This window comes from Eublepharis macularius, chromosome 1, assembly GCF_028583425.1.
Source record: "Eublepharis macularius isolate TG4126 chromosome 1, MPM_Emac_v1.0, whole genome shotgun sequence".
In the NCBI taxonomy this organism is placed as follows: Eukaryota; Metazoa; Chordata; class Lepidosauria; order Squamata; family Eublepharidae; genus Eublepharis; species Eublepharis macularius.
This window is the reverse complement of record NC_072790.1, coordinates 224,594,319-224,619,194: the sequence shown is the minus strand read 5'-3', so window position 1 is coordinate 224,619,194 and position 24,876 is coordinate 224,594,319. Positions and strand designations below refer to the sequence as shown.

At 49.2% G+C, this 24,876-nt stretch overlaps 1 protein-coding gene across 1 annotated transcript; it reads right to left on the bottom strand.

Annotated features, from left to right (window-relative positions):
* Nucleotides 1-1,762: 1,762 nt before the first annotated feature.
* Nucleotides 1,763-20,235, bottom strand: EMILIN1 (elastin microfibril interfacer 1). The gene is made up of 8 exons (XM_054989278.1): nucleotides 19,795-20,235; nucleotides 14,078-14,203; nucleotides 12,712-12,911; nucleotides 9,515-11,500; nucleotides 9,281-9,388; nucleotides 8,225-8,242; nucleotides 6,882-7,016; nucleotides 1,763-2,977 (listed from the first exon to the last, which is right to left on the bottom strand). Exons 1-8 carry the CDS (start codon nucleotides 19,971-19,973, stop codon nucleotides 2,643-2,645), a joined length of 3,087 nt encoding a protein of 1,028 aa, XP_054845253.1. The 5' UTR covers nucleotides 19,974-20,235; the 3' UTR covers nucleotides 1,763-2,642.
* Nucleotides 20,236-24,876: the final 4,641 nt, after the last annotated feature.

The following is a 24,876-nucleotide window of genomic DNA, read 5'->3' as shown; positions in this document are numbered from 1 at the left end:
GTCCCCCACGCTTAACCACTATGCCAAACTGGCTCTCTGTGTCTGTCCAGGTACCAGGTTTGTTCTCCACAGTCCAGCTGTGCATCTCCATCTCTCTCTCCCTGCAACACCTGGAACAGTCTTCAGCCATGATACCAGTCCATGAGACCTTTTTACCCAGATGCAATTGCTATCTTGTTTTAGGCTTCGCTGCGGCATTCTGCATGGCATCAGGGTTATGGTGGGGAGTATGTGGGCCTTTTTCAGCTGCGGGGTGTGTGTGTCCCTCATTCTTGGTGCAGGGAGAAGAATGAGCTGCTTGTGTGTTTAAAAGTCCTAACTAAGCTCCCAAAATGCACAATAAAAATGAATCATGCATGTAAATTCATTTTGCATTAGGCATAGACCCAGGAAGCTGTGGGAAAGATACAGGGATGGGAGAGGCTGATCAACAATGCTTATCAAGAAAAGCATTAATATGGAAAACCTCTTTTCTTTAACCATCATTTAATAAAATGACACTTCATTGAAATTGTCAGCCCAGATCCTTTTCCTCTCCTTGGCTTGTACAATGGAAGGCAGAGCCAGGTAATATCTGGCTGAGCGCTCTTGCACGTACAACCCCCAACTTTCCTTTGATACTAGGGAGTAAAGTGGATGAGATGCTAACTTTCTGCAATAAATGTGCAAAAGTCAGAAGGGGGTGGCAGTCCTCACCATTGCACAGTCTCCCAAATACCTGCAGTCCTGCTTTCCATAATTTGCTGACTTTCTACAGTACTATGTATTAAAAACTAGAATTTGGGCGGAGAGGAATCCAGAGGCAAGAGATGAGAGGATGCTTAGCCATTTCCCAAAAACCCATGTTGCTTCTTTAAAATCACAATTGTCACTATCATGATGCTCACATGAACCAGCTTTGGGTTGTATGCAGCAATCTTGGGTCTCTATGGAGTGTGCCTGATACGAGGAGGGGCGGGTGGGCAAAGCACATGTTATCCCCAACAAGGTCCTTGGGTCCAGCAGAGAGGCATGTTCTGAAGTGCCAAGCTTCCCAGGCTTGTGTAGGCCTAATTGGGGCTGGGATTGCAGCATGGGGAGAAAGGAGTTTAGACCCTCCTCCATGCCATTTGCCCATTCGCCATGGCCTGAGGGGGCTGGTATTTGCTCTAGTGAGTGCCGCATGTGGACTGGTGAGCTACACATCACGTCCAGGAGGGGCCAGATGAGGCCTCCAGGGCCAGTTCAGGTTGGGAAAACGGCAGGGATGGGTAAGTGAATGGGGGAATCTAAGTCCTGATCTGAACAGTACCTGGGAAGTGCAGAACTTCACGACGTGCCTCCTCATGAGACTGAGGATCATTCCCAGAGAAAATGTAACATGTCCTCTGTTGACTCAGGGCCTACCTGCAGCAATCTGCTTCTGGTCCCTTCGTGCCTCACTGATCTAGATCTCCGAAATACAACTCACAGGGCATGCTTGGCTATCCAGATGTTTTGGTATCCAAGTTAAAAAAAAAATCTAAACTGTATCCCTCTTCTGTTGCCACTCCAAATGGGACCGAGTTTGTACACTAATTAGCAAGGGCCGTAATCACCCAGTCCCCTGCAGAAGCCCCACTCAGATGAACAGAGCTGGGAAGCGGCGCTGTCCCTTCATCTGTCCATCCAAGGGTCACTGCTGGCAGAGAAGTCGGCTCCTAGTGCCTAAAGGCCACAATTCTTTCCTGATGCACAAGAAATACATACTTATGCACCTCAAAACAAAAGAGATGGCACAAGGTTAAAAAAAAGGAGTTGTTTCTTTATTCAATAATTATAACTGTAGCTGAGTTTGGCCATTACACAAAGTAGGCACAAGGGGTGAACCACGAGGGTTGTAAAAAGGGGGTACAGTTCTCTTCCTCTGGAAACCCTGACTTCAATGCTTCTCTCGTGCTGCGAAGGGTATGTCCTCCTCTTCCTCTCAACAGTCCTGTGAAGTTGGCAGTAGGGAGAAAAGCCAGCACCTGGCACCTGGGTGGCAGGCAGGGACTGGCTTCGCAGCAGCTTTGCAGTGGCTAGAGGAGGCATCCCCAGCTGTGAAGCGTGAGCAGCGCAGGACGTCAGCTGGCTGGTGGCATAGTGTGGTGGCAGTGGCCCGAAGGAGGGCGGTGTGGTTTCTCCAGGGTATGACAGACACTGATAAATAACATTAAGAGCCTTTCCCTCCCCACACCCACCCTGGAATGCGTTCTGTTGGGCTGGATGGCTCCCTTACCTCCAGACCAGAAGGCCTGATGTAGCTGAGCTCGGTGCTGTCACACTTCTCACCTCACCTCACACAGCTGCCTTGGCAGATCATCAGGCTGGCACTCTCTGCTTGTTTTTATGCTGTGTAGCTGGGAAGGGGGAGGTAGGTGGTGGTGCTGGCAAGAGGCCCTAGAAGGGCAGGAGGGTCTGGTGCTGCAGTGACTGACGCCCACCCTGTTTGCTTCTTGGTACTTTTGCTCCCAAGAGGAAGTCCTGAACACTGGGCTTTCGGAAGTTCCCACAGCCCTCCCCAACTCAGGAAATAAGGTCTTCTGGGTCGGCAAGCCAAGGTTCCTCTTTGGTCCTTTTCTAGGCTGAACTAAGGGCCTGCTTCAACGTTTCCTCCCCCCTCCCTTCCACCCAGGAACCACCTAGATTCCCTCCGCCTCCTCATACAGCAAGGCTCCGCTGAAGACAGTAAGTGGTTCATCTGGAGAGCGGGCCAGCCGGCCAGAAACCAGATCCACGCAGAGGGTCTCGCCTGCTTCCATGGGGACGACAAGGGTGAAGACTGCTAAGGCGCCTGTGCTCGGCTGGCTTTCGGCCACGGGTTTGTTCTCCAGGCCTTCAGGCTGATACCCAGCTGAGTCACTGCGGGCAATTGCCTGGTTGGAACGGGACAGCACCGCCTCGATCTTCTCGCCCCTGTGCCCAGTCAGGATGGCGCTGACCAGATAGCGGCCGGCAACCGGAGCTGTGAAGATCCCTGCAGGGACAAGAGGTAAGGGAAATCCCCAAGGTAAAAAGGCAGGGGTCTCTTTTTTTCCCACCACTGGGGTTAAGGCATTTTGTTGCGCCCTCCAAATCTGCAGATTCAGAGGCTGCCTAGCACAGCTTCCTAGGTCAGCAAAACATGTTGGGCAACTCTGGCCCCTCTTCTCTGTCCAGCCTTCTGCAGTTATGTGTTCTGTACAGTCCTAGCTTCTAGTTGGTGCTGAAGAAAAAATATTTTATTCATCTACTTAATAGCTGGTTGGGAAGGCTGAGGTTTTGGAAGGTGTGACCTTCCCAGATTTTGATGGAGTAAAGTTCTTTTTTGGGAGTTTGTGAATAATTTGGGAATAAGGTAGGATCTCTCTCTTTTGCTGGAAAAGCAAATAAATGAAGTAGCCAAAGGCACTTTTATCATTTTCACGCTGTTTATAAATTAAAACCATATTTAGAGTCAGCCAACTGGTCACAGTGATCCACAACAACCTGGATTCTAGGCTACTGTAACACACTCCATTTGGGGCTACCCTTGAAAACTACTCAGAAACTTTGTATTGTCGAAGGCTTTCACGGCCGGAGAACGATGGTTGTTGTGGGTTTTCCGGGCTGTATTGCCGTGGTCTTGGCACTGTAGTTCCTGACGTTTCGCCAGCAGCTGTGGCTGGCATCTTCAGAGGTGTAGCACCAAAAGACAGAGATCTCAGAGCCACAGCTGCTGGTGAAACGTCAGGAACTACAATGCCAAGACCACGGCAATACAGCCCGGAAAACCCACAACAACCATACTCAGAAACTTTATTTGATGCAAAACATTGCTGCTCAACCAGTTTTATGGGCACTGCACTGGCTACCTATCTGTCTCTGAGCCCAATTCACAATGCTGGTTCATAACTTTAAAACTCCTTATGGTCTGTTGCCCTCATATCTGCAAGACTGCCTCTTTTTGTATATACCCCGGCAACAGTGGAACTCTGACCACGAAGGCCTATGATTGGTTCTGACCTACAGGTAAGTTTGGTCTTGCTAGGGCTTTCTGTGACAGTGCTACCTCCTATTTTATTTATTATTATTATTTATTTTTATTTATTTTATCTGGCTTATATCCTGCCCTTCCCGTTGAGCAGGCTCAGGGCGGCTTCCAACAAAGATATACAATTAAAACATGCAATAAAAACCTCATAACCATATGAATCAGATAACATGAAAAAAAATCTAGGTGCCTCTGAACAATCAGGCTAGTACAAAATCACTATAAACCACGGGCACTGCCATGATGTAAACCCATGGCGGTCAGAAAGGGGAGACAAAGTGCTGGCTCCTAATCAAAGGCCCAGTGGAACATCTCCATCTTGCAGGCCCTGCGGAACTGTAACAGGTCCCACAGGGCCTGGATCTCCATTGAGAGACTGTTCCACCAGGCCAGAGCCAGGGCAGAGAAAGCTCTGGCCCTAGTAAAAGCCGGCCAAACGTCCCTTGGGACGGGGAACACCAAAAACTGCTTATTCGCAGAGCACAAGGCCCTGTGGAGGACATAATGGGAGAGGCAGCCCTGTAGCTATGCAGGGCCCAGTCCATGGAGGGCTTTAAACACTAGAATCAGTACCTTGAACTGGATCAGGAAGTCAACCAGGACAAGACCGAAGTGATGCTTGTTGGGAAGTCAGATATTCTTAAAGACATTGTACTCCCCACTTTTGATGGAGTTTGTTTGACCCTCGCTGACTCGGTTAAGAGCCTAAGGGTTATACTGGATCCAGTGCTACTACTAGAAAAACAAATTAAGGCAGCTGCAAAAAATGCTTTCTGCAGTTTCACTCTAGCCTGGAAGATGGCTTCTTATCTTGACACGGGTGAGCTGGCCACCTGGATTCATGCTATGGTAACATCAAAACTTGACTATTGTAATGCACTATTTTCCATCTACGTTAACTAGGAGGCTCCAATTGGTACAAAATGCTGCAGCTCAACTGTTAGCAGATGCAAGCAGGAGCATGAACATCATTCCCATCCTGCAGTCACTCCATTGGCTACCTATCAGCTACCATGCTCAATTCAAGGTACTGGTTATTACATACGAAGCTCTTCATGGCCTTGGCCCAACATACCTACGGGACCACCTCCCTCCCTATGTCCCTCCACGACAACTTCACTCATCCGAACAGGGTCTCTTGCAGGTACCAGCCTACACATGGGCAAAATCAACTGCAGCCCGTACACAGGCCTTCTCTGTGGTGGCCCCTACCCTATGGATCAGCCTGCCTGAGGAGGTCAGGAGAACTTCCACGCTCTTGGCTTTCCGCAAACAATGCAAAACTGAATTATTCAAAAAGGCTTTTTACTCACATAGGATGGCGGTATTATAGGGAGGGGGTCTTGGATATTTCACCAATGAGTTGGGAACCAGCTATGACATTGTTTATGGAAATGTCTTTGACATTGTGTGGAAATGCCTGCCCTTGTCCTTGCTACTGATTGTACTGATCTCACACTATGTAATCCGTCTTGAATCCCAGTGAGAAAGGCGGACTATAAATGACATTAAATAAATAAATAAATAAATAAATAAATAAATAAATAAATAAATAAATAAATGAAATAAACCAGTGCAGTTGGCATACCACAGGGTAGATGTGCGCACTAAATGGTGTCTCCATAAGAATGTGTGCTACTGCATTCTGGACCAGTTGTAACTTCCAGGTCACGCCCACAGGCAAGCCAGCATAAAGCGAGTTGCAGTAGCCCAGTCTATAGGTGACTGGTAGATGGATTACCAGAGCTAGATCCTGGGATGAGAGAGAGGGTGCCAATTGCCTGGCCTGTTGAAGATGAAAAAATGCAGATCTGGCAACAGCTGCAACCTGGACCTCCATAGAAAGTGTGGCATCCAGGAGCACACCCAAGCTCTTCACCATCGACGGAGACTGTAACTGCACTCCATCGAGTGCACGTAGATATTAAATAACATCAGGGAAGGAATCACCCCCTGAGGGACGCCATATTCCAAAGAATGGCAGGCGGACATCTGTTCCCCTAGTGCCACCCTCTGTCCCCGACCATGGAGAAAGGAGCTTAGCCATTGCAAGGCTGTCCCGCAGATCCCCACAGTGGCGAGGCAGTGAGTCAACAGATCATAATCGACTGTGTCAAACACCGCTGTAAGATCTAAAAGTATCAGCAGTGCTGACCCACCTTGGCCTAGGTGTCACCACAGACCATCTGTTAGGTGACCAGAGCTGTCTCCGTACCATGGCTGGGCTGGAAGCCAGACTGGAATGGGTCCAGGATAGAGGAATCATCTAGGAATACCTGTAGCTATTCTGCTACTGCCCTCTTAGTTACCTTGCCCAGGAACAGAAGATTTGAAACTGGCTGGTAATTGGCAGGATCAATCGGATCCAATGATTTATTTTTTTTAATAAGGGCTGCACCACTGCCCCCTTCAGTGAGTCCGGGAATGGCCTTTCTAATGATGGGAGGAAGGCCCATAGTTTGATAGCTTTTCAGTCCTACTGCAAGGCTGAATTATTTTAAAAGGGATTTTGTAACTCAACCAGCTTTGGCCTTAAGATGGAACATCTGTATTTTTTCTTTGTTTTTATATCTAGAGTGTATGTTATAAATCTGTCGTCTTTATGTTTTTTGTGCTTGTTCTAAGTGGCCTTGGGTCTTTTGGAAGAAAAGGTGTGATAGAAATGTTTTAAAGAAACAAATGTTTACTCCTCGAGAGCTGTCGGACTTGGGGCGTCTTTGAAAAAACATTACTAATCGACCAGAACCATAAAAAATTGCCCCAGTAGTTCAGTGCTTTGGAATCAAAGCTAGCGCTGCCTCTTCCTCAAAAATTAAAACAAAAGGGTGGGAGAGGGGACATTTCAACTTATTTCCCCCTCCCTACTGACCTGAATCAGGGTCGTAAAAATGTCCATCATTCACCAATACCCTGTCGAAGGGGATGGTTCCAGTCTCCACATGCCGGGATGTTAATGCTGCAGCAAAGGAGACCTGGGGTATCCTTCCAGCAGGACCCGGCAGCCCTGCAAGAAGAAAAGGGGGAAGGGGGTTAAAGGGCTTCTTGAAGGCACTCCCGCTGCCCCTTCCAGCTGTCCCTGAGTAATTGGGCGGTGCTAGCCACCAAACAACTGGCTGCCGGTTCCTGTTTTGCTGGTGACTCAGTTTTAAGAGGCTCATTTGCAGGTGGTTGACCACTGAGCCACAGACTAACTCCCCCTACACACACAAGGAAGCCATCCATCGACCTGCTTACTAAGCTTAACGAGGGGAGGCGGGAGAACCACAGACTCCAAAGCCCGCGTTCCATAGGAAGCTGACACAATCTTTCAAGCTGTGTTTTCAAATGAAACATACTTTTATCAGAACCCTACAGTTTCTGTATAAGACATTTTAAAAAACTTGAGCTTTAAGCTTTTAAATGGCAAATTACTCAGCTCGAAGCAATGGGGGTTCATTTTACTTGTGGGGGGGATTTTGATCTGTGGGCTGACTGATACAGGCAGCGCAGATTTTCTCTTGAGGCTATTTTGATTCTGGTACATTACTGTAAGATATAATTTTTATTTGTTTGCTTCTTCATTTAAAAGACTGATTAAAGAAGACCACTCTTTTTCTCACAAGGAGCGTCAGTCTAAATTTGTCCTCTTGCTCCTGCAAAGCAGAGCCTATATTCAGGCGGTAGCTTAATTTAAATATTTATTTAATTCAATGAATTTTAGCAAAATGAACCATTAGCCGACAGGAACACAGGATGTTTGGTGGTGATTACCCAGCTGGGGAAATGCCGCCCACTGATGCCACACAACAGCCTCTCTCCTCACCCTGTCTGTAACACTTTACCTATCTAGATTTCACACGTTTATTTCCACCACCCAAGAAGCTCCAGGTAAGATGCATAGTTCTCCATTCCTCTCATTTTATCCTCATCTCAACCCCATAAGGGTTGAGAATATGACGGGCCTCAGATCCCACAGTGTATTCCATTCCTGAGCAGGAATTTGAACAGTGGTGTCTCCCTGCTGCCCCCCCCCCCCCGGTGCTTTAAGGCCAGCATTACTTTGCACTGGTTCTCTGTTCTTTTTCCTGTCTCTCATCACACAGAAACATAATAAAAGGGACAAAGTTAAATGCACAGCATGTGCACCATCAAATCTGGCTCAGTTCAACTCTGCCCTTTCATTCCAGATTCCCCATGCAGGGACCATGACAAGTGGCTGTGCCCGATCTTTACCTTGCTCTCCAGGGAGACCTACAAGAGAAAAAGGAAAGTCTATAAGCATATGAGGAGTGTCGGAAGAGACATCGCATGGATGGGATGAAGTGTTCCCTCTCCTGTATGCTACTGGGCTCTCCTTATGCTTGAATGCGCACACATGCACATGCGCGCATGTGTGCCTGCACACACACACAATGGGAAAGATTCCGAAAGAGGCTGCCCACTTGGACAAGCTTTCCTCCAAGAGGAAAGACAAAAATTTCACCAGCAGAGATGGTTGGTCATTCAGCTGAGTCAGTGGTCAGAATAAGAGAAGGTTCAGCAGCTGCCCTTTACCTCACTCCTCTCTTACTTCGACAGACGGTCCTGGAATACTGTCCTCATCATACATTTTAACAAGCCAGGTTAGGGTTCTCCTGATCCAACCCACTTTCTCCACAGCCAGACAGCAGCTGTGGGGAACTATTTTTTCCAGCACCTCAGCACCTGAATGTGCTCGTGGTGGGGCTTAAGCAACAACTCCCCCTCCCCAGTTTTCCAGAACTGAAATGGGGTTACTGATTACTGCATGTGCAGCTACCCAGCTGGGCAAATAATCACCCTGAGGCTGTTTCAGGGATGGGGGAAAAAGGGGAGACTGAAGTGCTCCTCCAGTTCCAATCAGAATCTAGCCTTTGTAGCATTTAACAGATCAATTCCCTGCAACTACCATCTGGCTGTGCAGAAAGCGGGTCCGGTCAAGGGAACCAGACCTGACTTGATAAAAAGGTAGCATCTAGTTTGAGCCTCAGTGCTTATTCGTTTAATTTCTGGATGCAGCAGCCCAAAAACGTCTTTCCAGAGTCTCTTTTGCTCAGTCTTGATTGGGTTCTGTTGAGTTCTAGAGGCAGACATAGGCATCTCGTTATCCTCAGCAAACTGGGGTGGGGGGGTTAATTATTTGGGGAGCCTCTGAAATCTTCCCAAGCCCTTTATAACTGGGACCCATGAAGAGTGTGGTGTGGGCGGGAAGAGAAACAAAGAAGTTAGGGACAAAATTCCTTCTGAGAGGCAGGCTGACCAGTTCCTCACCTGGGGGACCCACAGAACCAGTCTTTCCATCCTTGCCAGGAGGCCCAATTGGACCTGGAAGACCCGGTCTCCCTATGGGACCTTCTCGTCCTGGAAGCCCTGGAGGGCCTGAAAAGGAATAAGGACATTAGAAATCCTTGCCAGCATCTCCGACCTAGGGAGGGAGAGGCCAAGACTCAGACCCACTAGCCTCAGACCAAGACTGGCAGCTGTAGGCCTGCTCCTTCCCTGTACCTGTCAAGTCCTGAAGTGTGAGGTCGTGCAATTGACTCTGCAAAGTCTGGAGGGATCCATTAAGGGTACTGAGGCGGCGGTGGATGGTGCCCAGGTGGCTACCATGGATCTTGTCCAGCAGGGCACCATGATTGCGTAGGGTCCCATTCACTTCATGAAGGCAGACCCACAAGGCTGAGACGTGCTTGTCCAGCCCTTCCTTGATCTTCCGCAGGCTGCCAGACACATCATCTAGCCGTTCGCAAGTCCCCTCTAGCTTAGTGAGCCGCTCGGCCAGACCCCCAGAGGCCCGCCGGCAGTCCGATGCCTCCACTTGCAGGGTGCCGCCGAACTGGTGGATCTCGCGGCCCAGCACCTGGAAACGCTCCTCGCTTTCGCTCACGTGCTCCGTTACCTCCTGCTGCACACGGTTGATCTCTTCGATGATGTGATCTTTGGTGGTGCCCAGTTCGTGAATGTCTGTCTGGTGCTTCTCCACCGTGGCCTGCAGCCCTGCCAATGTCTCATTGAGGGCGCTGAAGCCCAAGATCACCTCAGACAGCTCGCCTTGTAGGGACTTGAGGTGGATGCTGGAGCTGCCGCCGATAACGCTGAAGCCGTCCAGGGGCTTAGTGGTATCCACCTGCTCTTTGTCCGGATCTGGCCTCCTCCCCATAGGCTGGCAGGTAGCCTGACAGGTCTCTACCTGCTCCCTGAGCTGCCCCACCTCCCCTTTCAGCTCAGAGCAAGTCTGGCTGCAGCTTTGGCCTTCCAGCTCCTTGACCTCTTCCTCCAACTTCTCCAGGCGCTTGTCAGTGCGGTTGGAATAGAGCACCAGGTCGGGTGGCCCAGCACTCATGGAGACCATCAGCCTGTTCTCCACTTCACCTATCTCCCCAGCCAGTTTGCCAAGGGCTTCAGTATTAGCCCCCACCAGGCCTCGCAAGTTCTGCAGCTTGCCAGACACGTCAAGCTGGTGGATGGAGGAGCCCAGCAATCGCAGCTGTGCCTCATTGTCCAGAACCCGGCGTCCAAGGTCACTCAAGATGGTGCTAATCTGAGTGTCCTGACTGCTGGGAGGGCTGCAGATCTCAGTACAGGTAAGAACTGCCCCACGCACTCCCTCTAGAGTCCCTTGCTGCTGCAGGCTGCTGTCCTTCAGTCCACCCACATCCCGTGACAGGTTGGCCAGGGCCCGGTTGACATTGCTCTGGAAGTCATTGAGGCGGGAGAAAAGGAAATCCAGCTGCCCCTCTGCTCTGCGGAGCCGCTCGTCTGCTCCCTCCAGCATGACCTGCAGATCGACAAAGTGCTCTTCCAGGCTGCGTTGCGTGGTGTTCACACGGCTCTCCATTTCAGACATGCGCCTGTCCACACTCCAGGGAGGAGGAAGGGTTGATGGTCTGTGGCCTCCTCCATGCTCATGCAGCACAGCAAGAGACTCTGACATGGTATCCAGGCGGTGCTCCAGCCGGTTCACCTTGTCTTCCAGCTGGTGGCAGCAGTCCTTGGGCATCTGCCGAGCAAGGTTGCTAACGTGCTGTTGGATGGTGCTCATAGTTTCACGATTCCGCTGGTCCATGGACGTGACCAGCTTCTCCAGGGCTCTCATCCGCTCACGGTCCTCCTCCTGCTGCCGCCGCAATCCTTCCACACCCGTCAGGCAGGATGTGCATGACTCCTGCAAGCGCCGTTCTACCTCCCGTAGGACCTCACTACGGACATCCATTCCACTCTCTCCAGTGCCCTGGCCATTCTCATGGTTGGAGATGCGGTTGTCGAGGCGCTGCAGATGACGCTGAATCTCATTGAGGGTCTCTTTCATCTCGGGATGGGCAGCTGCATCTGCGGGCTGCTTACCATTCAGAGAGGACTCTACTGCCTTGCGTATGTCTTCAGCTAGCTTGGTGTTGCTGGCCTGTATGGTGGATTGCAGGTCATGCAATTGCTTGCTGAGGCTTTGCACTTTCTCTTCCAGCTGTTGCACCTTCTCGGAGTCCCTGTGTCCTGACAGGAGATAAAAAAGGGAATTAGGGGTGGCTTCTCTGAGATTTGTCAGCTTGGCAAAGCTGAGCTCTTAATTATCTCAGCCCTTATGGGTGTGAACTACTTGCAGTTCTAAAGAACTGTTTAGTCTGGAGTGGCCATTATTTGTTCACAGTTGTTCAGTTTTGATACCTCATCCAGACATGGACCCTGGGAACTGGTTGCACTGTACCCTATAGATTTATCAAATCCTTCTTACAAGTCCATTTTCAAGGTCAGGGTTTAGAAAACTGGCTGCTATTATGCACTATCAAGTTTTTGGGATGGTCAGATGACACTGAGTGTGGTGTGGTAGTTACAGTTTTGGACTAGGATCTGGGAGACCCAGGTTAGACTCCCCAGTCTGCCATGGACATTCTCTGGGTGACCTTGGGGTAGTCAATATTCAACCTACCTCACAGGGTTGAAGTGAGGATAAGGGAGGAGAGAATGATGTGAGCCACTTTGGATCCCCATGGGGGAGAAAGGCAGAGTATAAGTGAAACAAATAGATAAACACTTGGCCATGGATGGTTGCTGGGTGACCTCAGGGTCAGTCACATGCTCTCCACCTATCCTACTTCACAAGGTTGTTGTGAGGGTAAAATGGAGGAGTGACAAATGATGTAAACTGCTTTGGGTTGTAGTTCTGGAGAAAGGTGGGATATAAATGAAGTAAATTAAAATAAATAAAGCACAGGACAGATGCTTCTTTCCCTTTATGAGCTGTGCAAAAGAGAAAGTTCTGGCAGGATTAAAATGGTGGGTTTGGGGGTGGGAGAAGCAGTCTTGTGTGTAATTCCCTCTTCTTTACAACTGCTGAAGATACAGGGGGCCCCTCCCTCCTGCTTTGCACTTGGTCACATTAGGGGCAAGAAGTGCACCTCTCATAGCAGGGGAAATTTGCAGCCTGGGAGATGGGAGCTGAGAGTGAGTGGGAAGTTGGTTATGAGCAAAAGTGGTAAGGCAAGCTGTGAATGGGCAACTAGAAAGATACTCAGCTGCTGAAGGCACAGCGCCTGGCTGTGTTTCTGCTTCCCCATGTCCATCTCCCACAGCACAGCACATTTACTAAATTCGTGTGCCTGCCAAATAGGCAAGGAAGAGCAACAGAGAGGATGGAACTAAAACCAAAGGGCTGCAGAGGATGAAGAGCAGAGCACATTTCTCCCCTCATGCTCTTCCCATGGTACCTTCTCCACCCAGACCACTGAGCGTGTTGCTGAAGCCAGACAGGTTGGGGCGGCCAGGCTGAGGTCGTGGCCGGGTGGTGGTGAGCGGCGTCCCCCCTTCGGCACAATCATCCCCCGAGTAGCCAGGGCAGCAACGCCACTCCATGTCTGACACTGTTTTGTAGGCCACCTTGTAGCGAGGGCGCATGAAGCTCCGGTACCTGCCAGATGGGAGAATGAGAAGCAGCTGGTATTTGTGCACAGGGGAGGAGGGACTGAGCCCGCCACCCTGGGAGAGGGCTTTCTCGCTATATTGGGTGAACGGGTTTTGTTGCCTAACGAAACCACTAAAATAGGTGTTGGAAGCCCTGACTTAAATGGTCCAGGTAGCCCAATCTCATCAGATCTCAGAAGCTAAGCAGGGTGTGCCCTGGTTGGTATTTGGATGAGAGACTGCCAAGGAAGGCCAGGGTTGCTACGCAAAAGCAGGCAACGACAAACCACCTCTGTTAGTCTCTTGCCTTGAAAACCCTATGGGATTGCCCTAAGTTGGCGGCAACTTGATGGGGTGCATGCGCACGCATGCACGCGCACACACACACACACACACACAAATGTTGGAAAGCACAGAACTACTCATAAACACTCGACGTTGTCCTCTAATGCAGCCCTATTAGGAAAATGATCTTGGCATTACACCCCATTGGCTCCCTGGCAGTAAACATGGATAATCTGTCCAGAAGAGGAACAGACTGGAGTTATCCACTTGCCCAAGGAAAGCAGTTACCCCCTGCCCCGCCATAGCTCACCCCACATGATGGTTGGGGCAAGAATTTTTTTTATCAGGCAAAACTGCTAAAATTAAGATGAATAGTCTCTGTGTCATCTGAAAAGATGACTCGAAAACCTTAGGACCGCCGCACAGAACTTATGTTGGAGGCTCTGTCCTTTCATAGAATCAGCACCGTGGAGAAGACCAGAAGCGCCTCTGGCCGCTGGGAGCCAGCTGTTCATGCAGTGCCAGGCATCCCCACAAGGGGGAAACCAGTCCCTTCCCCCAGGCACGGCCCAGCTGGTTCCTGCATTTTCCCAGAATCAAGGCAGCTAATGGTCTGGGCACGTGCCAGGCAGCAGCCACAGGCATCCGGCCTCTCCTCCTTGGCTGCCCACGGAGGCCATGACCCTGAGCCCCACCCAGCCAACCAAGCAGCTTGCAGCAATGCCCCCACATCCTGTAGTGTGGCAATTGCCCTCCACTGCCCTGCTGGTGCCCTCTATCTGTTGACACACTTGAGCCAGCCCAGCGTGGCTTGAATTCTGCTTGCTCTCGTGTTTTTACATCCCATTCTAGCGCCCAGGCCCTTTCTTCTGTCTACCCCACACTCACGTGACAACACGGGGACACTGGAGTTGCCCCCAGACACATGGCTGGTAGTCCGGCTTCACATAGGTGTCAACGCCATCCTCCACCACACAGCTCACGCTACGTGACACCACGTAGGCACACCAGTTCCTACAAAGGCAAGAGGGAAGAATATGCCATTGAAGCAGAGACTGGTTTGTGAGCAAGATCCCTTTGCCTGAACACATGAAGCTGCCTTGTATCAATTGCTCGTCTACACTGACTGGCAGTGGCTCTCTCAGTTCTCAGGCAGAGGACTTTTACATTACTTTCTACCAGATTCTTTGAACTGGAAATAACAGGGAATGGAAATTGGGCCTTCTACATGCAAAGCAGATGCTTTGCCACTGAGCCACAGCCCATGCTGCATTGGGAAACAAAGACTGACCAATCTTTCCAATCCTTGGAGATAGTCCAGGTTTGGGAGCACAAACGGTTGGGGGTGGATGGGTGAAGGAGCCAGAGCTCAGCTCAGAACGTGTTACAGCTCAACCCTTGGAGAGTTCCTCTGAGCACCGAAATAATGGATTCTGATAGACTGATGGAGTGCTTTGTACAAATATATACTATTAAGGAAGGCCCTGGGGCTGAAACATGTCTAGTTCTGGTTCTGTACATATGGAAAGGGTATGATATGTACATGTTGAACCACACCACTGCTGCTTTCAATCATACTTCTGCACTTTCTTTTGTTGGATAAAATATATACTGGGGTTTATTCATTTGTATTACATTTGTAGCTATATTTCATTCACTTTTCCTTTTCCAACTTCTTTGGTTACCCTTCTTCTACAACCCCCAACATCTGGGGCTAGAAGGCTGAACTTCCAGGTGCAAGGCTGTGGTTTCCAGGCAGATAGAGGTCCCATTACCTCTGTTGTTCAAAGTTTAACCCTGGGGTTAAGGGAGATCAACCAGAAGCTGACATGCCCACTGAAGCTCTGAGAAAAAGAGAACTAGCATTGCCCCACACTGGTGTCAACAACCCATTTCTGTTCCCCAAATATTTCTGTGCCTCCCCAGTTGCTAAGCCCCTATTTATATTCCAAGATCCTGATGTACAACCATGTTGAAGTCTGGCAGTAAAAAAAGTATTTCCAAAGTGGGGTTGCTGGAGAGAACACCAATTCTTCGTAAAAATTCTCTGCCTCACTCCAAATTCTGTCTTTATTTATTATGTTCCTTGCTATATGCAAGATCCAGAATTACAGCCAGACCAGACTCCTGGGAAATGGATTTTTTTCTGTCTTCTCTTTTATCACATCCCAATTTAAAATAATAACATAAGAACGAAGTTCTCTTGCATCTCAATGGCCTCATCAATTACTCACTATAAAGTGTATGATCCATTTCTTCCTGAATGTGAGGGGGGAAATGATGTCATGGATCTGGGGACCTGGCTGGGAATCCCTCTTCCTGCATGGGAGGAGCTATAGCCAGTGAATGAAAGGGGTCAGTCTACAGGCAATGTCTGGGCCCTCCATAGAGAGGGCAAGGAAGTTTCTTCAGGAAGGATCCAGCTCTTTGCCATGAAAAGAATGCCTCGCTGTAGGTTTGAAGGCAAGCACCAGCCTACGCATATGGAAACAAGATTTGTTAAGATGCAAGTAATTCTTCATAGGATGGCAATATGCTTTTTTTCTTCAGAGAATGGTAGGCAATTTGAAAGAGAATCACTGTTTGTGGTGTTTGCTCATATCTCACCGTTGTTTCCTAGTCAAACAGGTTTGGTAGTTTCCTCTTAGAGCTGAGATTGAGGACTTTCTGGCTTTAAAAGGTTTCAATCTAACCAGTGTTTGTTGTGATGTCTAAAGCTAGATCACACTGGAGTTTAAAATTCCAGTATGTGGTCAAGCAACTACCCTGATTTATTACAATGCTAAAATTCAAATATAACAACAAACTGTGGTTAGACCAAAGATTTCCTAAACCAGGAAGACTCAGGAAGGAGGGCTTTGCTCTTCCAAACAGGGTCTCCTACAGGTGCCACCCTGCACATCAGCAAAATCGACAGCAGCCCATACATGGGCTTTCTCTGTGGTGGCCCCTACCCTGTAGAACGGCCTGCCTGAGGAGGTCAGGAGAATCCCCATTCTCCTGGCTTTCCGCAAATGATACAAAACTGAATTATTCAAAAAGGCTTTTTACTCAGGTAGGAAGGCTGTATTGTAGGGAGGGGATCTCAGATGATCCGCTAATGAGTTAGGAACCATAGACCTCACCACTATGTTGTATTGGATTCCTACTAATGCTATGTCTTTGTGAACTTGTATCTGTTTACCCTATGGCATTGTTTATGGGAGGGGTGGGCAATTGTTTTGGCTTGGGGGCCACTTTGTGGGAGCGGAGGTTAGCGGAGGGCCACGCCTTTTAAAATGATTGCATTCATTAGTTAACTTTGCATTTCAGAAAAGGTATAAATTGTATCATAAAAATCAATAAATATAAATTAAATAAAATAGTGGTAGTTTTATTCAATTTATTTATTGTGCTAATTTCATATCATCTATAGCTGCAAGCACATTTAATTTTAGAATCAGTTTAATGAGACAAATCTACCCCTATCACACTTTTCTACACATTTTTCTGACTGTCTTGGCGGGCCACAAAAAACTCTGTAGCGGGCCGCATGTGGCCCGCGGGCCGCAATTTGCCCACCCCTGGTTTATGGAAATGTTCCTGATACTGACTGTACTAATCTCACACTGAGTAATGCGCCTTGAGTCTCAGTGAGAAAGGCGGACTATAAATGACATTAAATAAATCACAAACTCTGGAATGCTTGCAGCATCTGAATACAACCGAAGAGTCCTGCTGCAACTTAGATCCGTCAGGCTTTCAGTTTTGGTGGGCTCCAAGCCACAAAAACTTATACCTAAAATATATTACTCTCTAAAGTGCTACAAAATTCTGTTTAATAGAAATGTGTTTGTACACCATGGAAAGTGATGCCCTTCTCAAATCACTTTCAGTTGTATTCCAAAAACCATTACCTGGCATCAACCTAATATTAAGAGAACTCAATGTGTTAGATTAAAAATTCTGTTTTGAGTTCTGGGCATCCCATTTGGACCTCACCTCCTTCCCAAATTACCTCCTGATAATGACTGGATTGAGTTCTTACTTGCTTTATTAATCAAATTGCTTTATTAATCAAATAAGTTGGGGGTGCATTGAATCTATGGAAGTATCAGATCTTCACTTTTCTTTAGCAACGTAAATGTCACAAAGGGCTTAAGTTCTTAAGGTTTGTTCAGTATTAGTCTTTGGGAAACTGAGAGTTTAAGCTGGCAGTAGCCTTAGAAGAAACTCCCAGAAAAAACAATAGTTAATACCCTATTTAAAGGACTAACCAAAACATCCTACTGTATTCGCTGGCCTTAACAAAAGATATTACACTATTACTGTTTGGGGGATTTTTTCCCCTTATGGCACTAGTATGTATACCTGTAGTCTTAGCCTAAGAGAACTTTGTTTTGAGCTGCTCAGAAAGCACTGGTACCTAAATGAAAGCAAGGTGGATCACCCATCTCAGTTTTTCAGGGCACAGCAACAAAAGTAATGCTACAGGGACAGTTCTCCTTATTTTTTCTTTTCTTGAACAGATGGTAGTTTGGGGGGATGAAAAAAGGGTTGGCACTGAACTCTGCAAAGGACAGTTGCCAGCTTCTCTTCCCCACACCAGTAGTGGCTGGTCACAGCTCAGTGCTGGTGGAACTGGGATTGTTGCATCAGGAATCCCTTTCATCTCTACCTAGATGGTTCCCGTGGGGTCCAGGGACCTTTGATCAGGGCATAACTTGGTCAGGAGGCCATCGCTGGGAACAAGCCAGCCCAAAGCCCAGAAGCTGCCTCTAGCTATTCCTAGTCGAGACTGGTCTGAGCTAGCAAACAAGCCTCCTTAAACTGGTTAATCATTGTCCTGTTCACCTTGCAACCTTCCTAGTTGCACAGGAAATCCAAGGGATCAGCCCAAAATTGTTTTTAGTCTGCTCAGCTCTGGAAGATCTGAGATAACAGAGGGCATCCTCTGAGCGTGTGCAGTGTGTCTTTCCACGCAGCACTGGCTCTTCACAAGCAGCTCCCCCCCAAATCACACACATCTGGGATTAGGAGGGAGTATTTCCAAACAGAGGGTGGGGCATTTCCAAACAAACTGCAGACCAGCCTGTGCCTCTCGCTGAGCACCGGTCTTTAAAGCACAGCCCATTGTGGTTGGAGTAAACAGGCCCGTGTTCCATTGGAAATTTCAGGTACGCCATTTAAAACTCGTTAGCTTGACAAGGTTTTGAGTCCTGAGTTCTATTTTTATCCGGCTGCTATTTTAAACTCATGCATGGATTCTTTTCATTGTATCATTTTTTTTTCTGGCTAACGACAGTTGGAGATTTTAATTGTTTTTGAAAGTTGTGTGGAGTGGGCCTGTGGCTGAAAAGAGGCCTATTCGTCGTATTAAGTAGAAAGCCTGTAAAAAATAGCTCAGTAGGAGGGGTCTGCTGTGAAAAATTGGGAGGGGAGGGCTCCTTCCTAAGTTTCTACCCATCCATCCCCATGCCATGAACTACCCCCTGTAGCGGTTTTGGTTCAGGCGGTTTTCTGAGCCCTTTCTCTCCCTCAGTCACAAGGTAATGCTGGCATGAACGTGGCTGCAGCTCAAGAGAGACAGACTTGCCATGTGCCACCCCCCAAGCTGGGTGACAAACTACCACCCTGGGCCTCCCTCTACCCTAGGCTTAGCATCCACCCAAACCCCATCTCCCTGTACTTCTGCTTTCTCCGCTGACTCCCCTACATCACCAACAGAGGCGTTTGGTATGTCCAGCTGTGAGTCCCCATGTGCAATTTCAGGGAAAAGTCATCCAAGCCCCCATCCAACTGCCTGATCTTTTTGCTCACAGTCCAAAAATCCCATCTGATGCCCCAGAAATCCCACTGATTTGGCGGCAGCCCACAGAAGGCACAGAGAGCCACAGCCCCTCCATCCAGCCCGACTGCCAGCTGTCCCTGACAAGGCTCACCCAGCCCTCCATCCTGGACGAACCACACACACACACAGCTCCTGATTTTGCAAATGTCCCACCAACCCCCAAACAATAAAATCAAGGGAGGTGATGAGGGATGGGCAGATATTCCGCCTCACGGATGGCACAAGGACAGGCCTTAACCCACACAGGCCTACTCCCTCCACGTCTCCCACCTTCTCTTAACAGAAAGACCTGTTACCATGACAACACCCAGACCCAAATCCTACCCCCCCATAAGCCAGCATGTGAACAAAACAGGAGTCCAGGTACCTGTTCCAGGTGACCTCTCATCATTGCCCTGTTTAAAATTTAAACCCACGTAAGACTAGGCCTTCTTAAATTCAGTTCTAAGGAATGAGTTATTTTAAACCTGCATATATTGAAATGAATTAGCATCAGTGGCTAAGCAAACAGTAACCCTTCTCTGCCCTCCATTTCCTCCCTAGCAGCAGAGTTGAGGTCTCCTGCTCTCGTTAGGCTTCCCCACAATGGGTTTTTGTGCCTGGGTTCCTTGAGACCTCTTACAAGGGCGGTTCCTGGCCTACACCCTCCAATTCTCTTTCCTTTTTTCTTGTAGAGGCTCAGAGAGCGGAATTTCTTAGCCTTCCCTCCCATTTTCTCCCTACCCTACCTGGCATAGCCCACGCCCTGCCACCACACCGCATCGCCCTCACTTACCTGTGGCGGCTGGCAACCCGTGCACCGTTGGATGCTTGAGCAGTACCTTGGAGCTGCGTGAACGGCAGGCCAGCCCCTGTGTACAGGCTGTACCTGGGCGGGTAGTTCATGCCCCAGGCCTGTCTAGCCAACAGGCCCCACCAGATACAGAGCCACACCGGGGCCACAGGGCCGGCCATCCCCAGTTCTTGGTGTCCTGTCCTCGAGGTCCCTTGTCAGCCGTGCATGGTGTGGCCTTCGTGCCCCGATGGAGCCAGAGATGCTGCCAGCAGCAAGAGCCCCTTTTAGTTTTCCCTGAAGCCTTAGCCCCGTCGCCAGGCAGGCGGAGAGGGCTTTGCTTGGTCGCTCACTCCACACACTCTGACAGCTTCGCAAACTTCCCAGAGCTGGCTTGCTCACTCCCCCCTGACTTCCTGCCTGGCAGCTCTGGGCCCCAGCTCCCTGCTCCCCCCGCCAGCCTTCCCCATCCTGGGTTTCCCCTGCTCCCTGCCCCACCACTGGCTCCCTCACCCCTGGGCTGGCCTTGGCCCTTCGTATGTCCCTCCTCAGCCAGCCCCTATGAAGAGATTTTCTGCAATTTCAGTTCCTGCTTCACTGCCCCCTCCCCCCATGCTGGGTTTGAGCACTGCTCACATCTGCTTCTCGTTACAGTCAGGACGGGAACAGTCAAAAGGGGGGGAGCGAACAGAAATGGGAAAGCGAGAGGGGCTGGGCATAGAGCCAATGCAGCCCATGGGAGTCGACATGACACAGCTACTGAGCGAGGTCCCTGCCACAGGGTAGTTGGCCACGTAGCCGCTATGCAGACACTCTCACAGGACCAAGGAGAAGGAGCAACCTCTTAGGTCTTTGGCTCTGTTCCCTGTCTCCCTCCTCCCCATAACTGATAAATCTATACATGTGATAAGATCCACGGGCCACATTTCTGCCCCCGCCTCAGTTCTCTGACGACACTAGCCAGGAGACTTGCCAGCAAGCAGTTTGTCTGTCTGGACAGTCTCACCAGAGGATGGATTTTTGTGCAACACCAGTGAGACAGGGAACTCTTTGTTTCTGAGAAGGCAAAAGCTGTCTCCCCCTCATTTCCGTGGGCCAAGATCGCTTTGTGATCTCTTTTATCCTAACCAATCCCTTGCTGCTCTGTGGCTGGTCTCACCTGCTTCCTTGCAGTATCTCGCATATCCCACCATCCCACGTTGCATTTCCTGCGCAGCCACACTCCTCCGGGGACCCCAGAACTGCCAAAGCTCAGCATGGAGAATGGGCAGCTGATCACAGGGCAATGCAATAAGCTACCCACAGGGGTCCTCTGAGGTTTTGGTGAGGGAGGGGACTGCTTGGAAACTTGGTGGGGCTCAGGTGAAGATTAGTTACTTGAAAGGACTCAGAGTATCTGGAAATTCTCTTTCCACCTTTCTACTGGGCTCACCTTGCCCCTCCCTCCTCACTCATTTTCTTGTAAAATGCCTACACACTTGACAATGCTATTTTCTAAAAAAAAGAAAAGGAGCCAAGGCTAACCACATGGATGTCCCTACCCACTAGTGCATGGAGGTTAGCTGTAGTTACTCAATGGTAAAGGCCCTCTACACATGCTCAGAGGCACTGTTTTCACTTTGCTTATACCTGGGTAGGACCTTAATGTTGAAAATGGGCTTTGGGCTCCAATGGAAAGTCCTGGAAATTAAGCAGAGGGCACCCCCCACCCTGCCCCGCCCACACCTTTGCACTGTTCCATGCAAACTCAGCATGTGAGAGGGTTGCCAGCTAACTGAATGGGGTGTGTGTGGATTTTTTTTCTTTGAGCTAGAGGCCAGACATGCAGAGGTCATGGACACTCATTTCCCTTCATCAGCTGGAGTTCTTTATACCTCAAGCTTTTGCACTGGTCTCCAAGCAGGACACATCAAGAACTGCCCAGCTTCACCCCCCATAACTGTTGTGCTCCAATTCAAAATAGACAACTGTGTGTGTTCTAGGATTGGGGAGACCAGGGTTCAGTCATGAAGCCTAACCTAACTCACAGGGCTGATGTAAGATGAAATATGGGGTAGGGGGAACTACCTTGAGCTTCTTGAGAAAAGGGTGGGATCAGTCAAGAGGTAGGATTCTGCCCCCAGGCATTGGCAACTTTAACACGTGGATGTCAAGAACCCCTTGGCTGGGAGGTCTGCAAGCAGCTGAGATCATCAGTTGAAGTTGTGGGCTACGTGGGAATTCTGGAAGTTTGGGGGCGGGCATGTTACATCCATTTTGGACTAGGCCTGCCAAGCAAGTCAACGTTGCAAGATGGAGAATTAAAGGGGGTTGCGTTGTACACCCTTATCTTCATGTATGAAGTAAACTGAGATCATAACATTCTCCAAAATTGCAGCTACGGAAGGTGAAGTACTAGGAAGCACAGAGAAAGAGACAAGAGTTGAAGATTTCAAGTTAGGCTTGGAGATGGTGCAACACAGTGTCTGTATGTGTGGCCCTCCCTTCCCCCCAAACAGGGCTGTGGATCAGCCAAGGACTCTGCTGGGTTCAATAAACATTTGATGCTTCTGTTTACAGACTTCTGCTAGTACAGCATCGTACTAGTGCTGAAGATGGGTTGGGGCTGTACTAAAGTGACACAGTCAAGGAATGGTAGTCAGCAGTAGGGAGTGGAAGGACATCTCCTCTTTAACAGGCAAGCTCCACCAGAGACCCATGGGTGCTATCCAAGCCAGCATTCTCACGCATGATCTCCAGGGGTCCTGCCCCCAACAGGCCTTCTTGCTCGCTGTTTTGCTCATCCGCATGCCGAGCCGGCGTCTGGCACTTGCAGGCCTGTCTCTGCAAAAGCCATCAGCTTAGAGAGAACAAGCAGAGACCGAGCAAATCTAGTGGCCTCAACTTCCTCTGGGCCAGGGGAGGAGAGGGGACAGAGCTTACAGGCCAGAGGCACGCAAGTCACTACACACACGCTGCTCCGCCAGCTGGGAATTGCCTGAAGGCACAGCTGGGCTTTCATCTGGGGTGAGAGATTTGGCCACAAGTAGGCCAGAACTGCAGGAGGAAATAAGGGCATTCCGATTCTTGGGGGTAGGTAGTCAGAAAGGCAGCTTGAGACCCAAGATTTATTTCCAAAATTAATGGTGGGTGGGCTTCTACACACTGGCCTTCTGAAATCCCTCTGCATCCTTGCTTTAGGAGGCTCTGGTCCTTCAGCATCTGCACACTAGGGTAGAAATTCAACAGGTGTACCTTCCCCGTTAATGCATGCCCAGGCTGCACGTTTTTGAATTCCTCCCTATCATACGCGTAGTCCAGTGCCAAGTAGCAACCCTAGTTCAATCCCCTAGCCTAAAAGAGGACAAGAAGGAAATGCATTCTCAAGGCGCTCAAGGTCATCATTCTTTGACTCTTGCCATTGAAAGAAGTGGCTCACAGAAAGCCCACTTTGGTTCCCTCCTTCTTAGTGGTATGGACAAGACTTAGCCACCCAGTCATCCTGTTCCAGTCCAAGGATGATGCAGAGACCCCCTCCACCCGTGACCCTCTTCTTAGTCTGCAGCTAAAAATGGAGCTTTCAGAGCCCCCCCCCCATTTCCCTTGCAAGACCCCATCGCATGCTTTACATGATGCCTGCAACTCTGGAATCTCCCTCCTCCTATTATAACTGGGCTCCCAGCCATAACTTCATTGTCTGCGTGCTAGAGCTGGAGTAGGGAAATGTTTGGGGTTCCCAGGGAGGGCAAAGGGGGTTGCGGGTGGGGGGTGGTGCCAAAGGAACATACAGCAGCTTAGCAGGGGTAGGATCCTGGGGGAGACGTCTGGAAGGGCACAGTGTTGACCACTTGCTTTAGTTCAACCCTTTGCTTTGTGCCCTATAAACTCTGCACAAGTAAGCCTGTCCCCCCCCTCCTTGGTGGAATCATCTGCTGTCCTTGCCCTGCCAGAAAAGACCACATTGTGTGACATCCCCCCCACCCACCCTCACCCCATGGTTTGTCCTAACAAAACAGTCCTGTACTCTGGACTCCAGTAGTGTAGTTCTGCTCCCTTTGGCCACAGACAGAAAACAAACTGCCCCTTACACACAGCTTGCAAGCCCTAGATATAATACAACCTTCAGTCACATACTGCCCTGGGCTTCCCCAGTGGTACACCTACCATAGCACCAGAAAGCTGATGGGAGGGAGAGAAGGCAGCTTCATCTGATCTGCATATGGGGAGCGGGGGAGCGATGGAATCCCTAATGCCTTCCATCCTGGATTACATCACTTACATCTCACTCACGGCTGCAGAAGTGGTGATGTCATAGGGTAAAAAAGGATGATGTAATGAAATAGACATTCAGGCAGCCAGCATGAGGGTATCAGGAGCTCCGTAAGACTGTTGCTGTGAAGAATGATGGGAAAGGAAGGAGAGAAACAAGGTTTTCGGGGGGGGCACTTAGTTGAATGGCAATTTAATAGGAGCTCTGCTTTTGCTGATTTTATTTATTTCAATTTCTATTCTGCGAGTTGGTGTGTAACATACCCAGTTTTTACTTTCCTTTTAAGGAAAAAATCCAAATAAATCAGCCTACGTGTCAATAAAATACTCAAATGATCCATAAAACATACACCTTTTCTCCCTCCGCCCATATACAACTCGGGGGCCATGGTGATCTCTATCTCAAAAGACCTCCCCTCCACTGCACTGCTCCAATTATGACTGGAGGGAGGGAATTAGAAGAAGCCGCACGCACACCCATTTATTTCATGCATTTTTATTCTGTCCTTCTCCCAAGAAGCTCAGAGCGGTCATAAATAGTTCTTGTCTCCTCAAAACAACCCTGTAATGTAGGCTAAGCTGAAAGACAGTGACTGGCCAATCGCCTAGCGAGCTTTGTGGCTGTGGGAATTTCAACTTGGGTCTCGCATATTCTAGTCTGACACCACAATGGCAGAGGGCCGTAATCATCCCCAGAAGGGAGAGACTGTAGCTAGGCATTGTCATTAACTGTCTGGTTTAAAGACACACCCATTTTTAAAGCAAACATTTTAAAAAACCAGCAGAGGGCAAAAGGGCAAGCAAGCAAAGTACCTGATTGGCATCCAGTCAACAGCA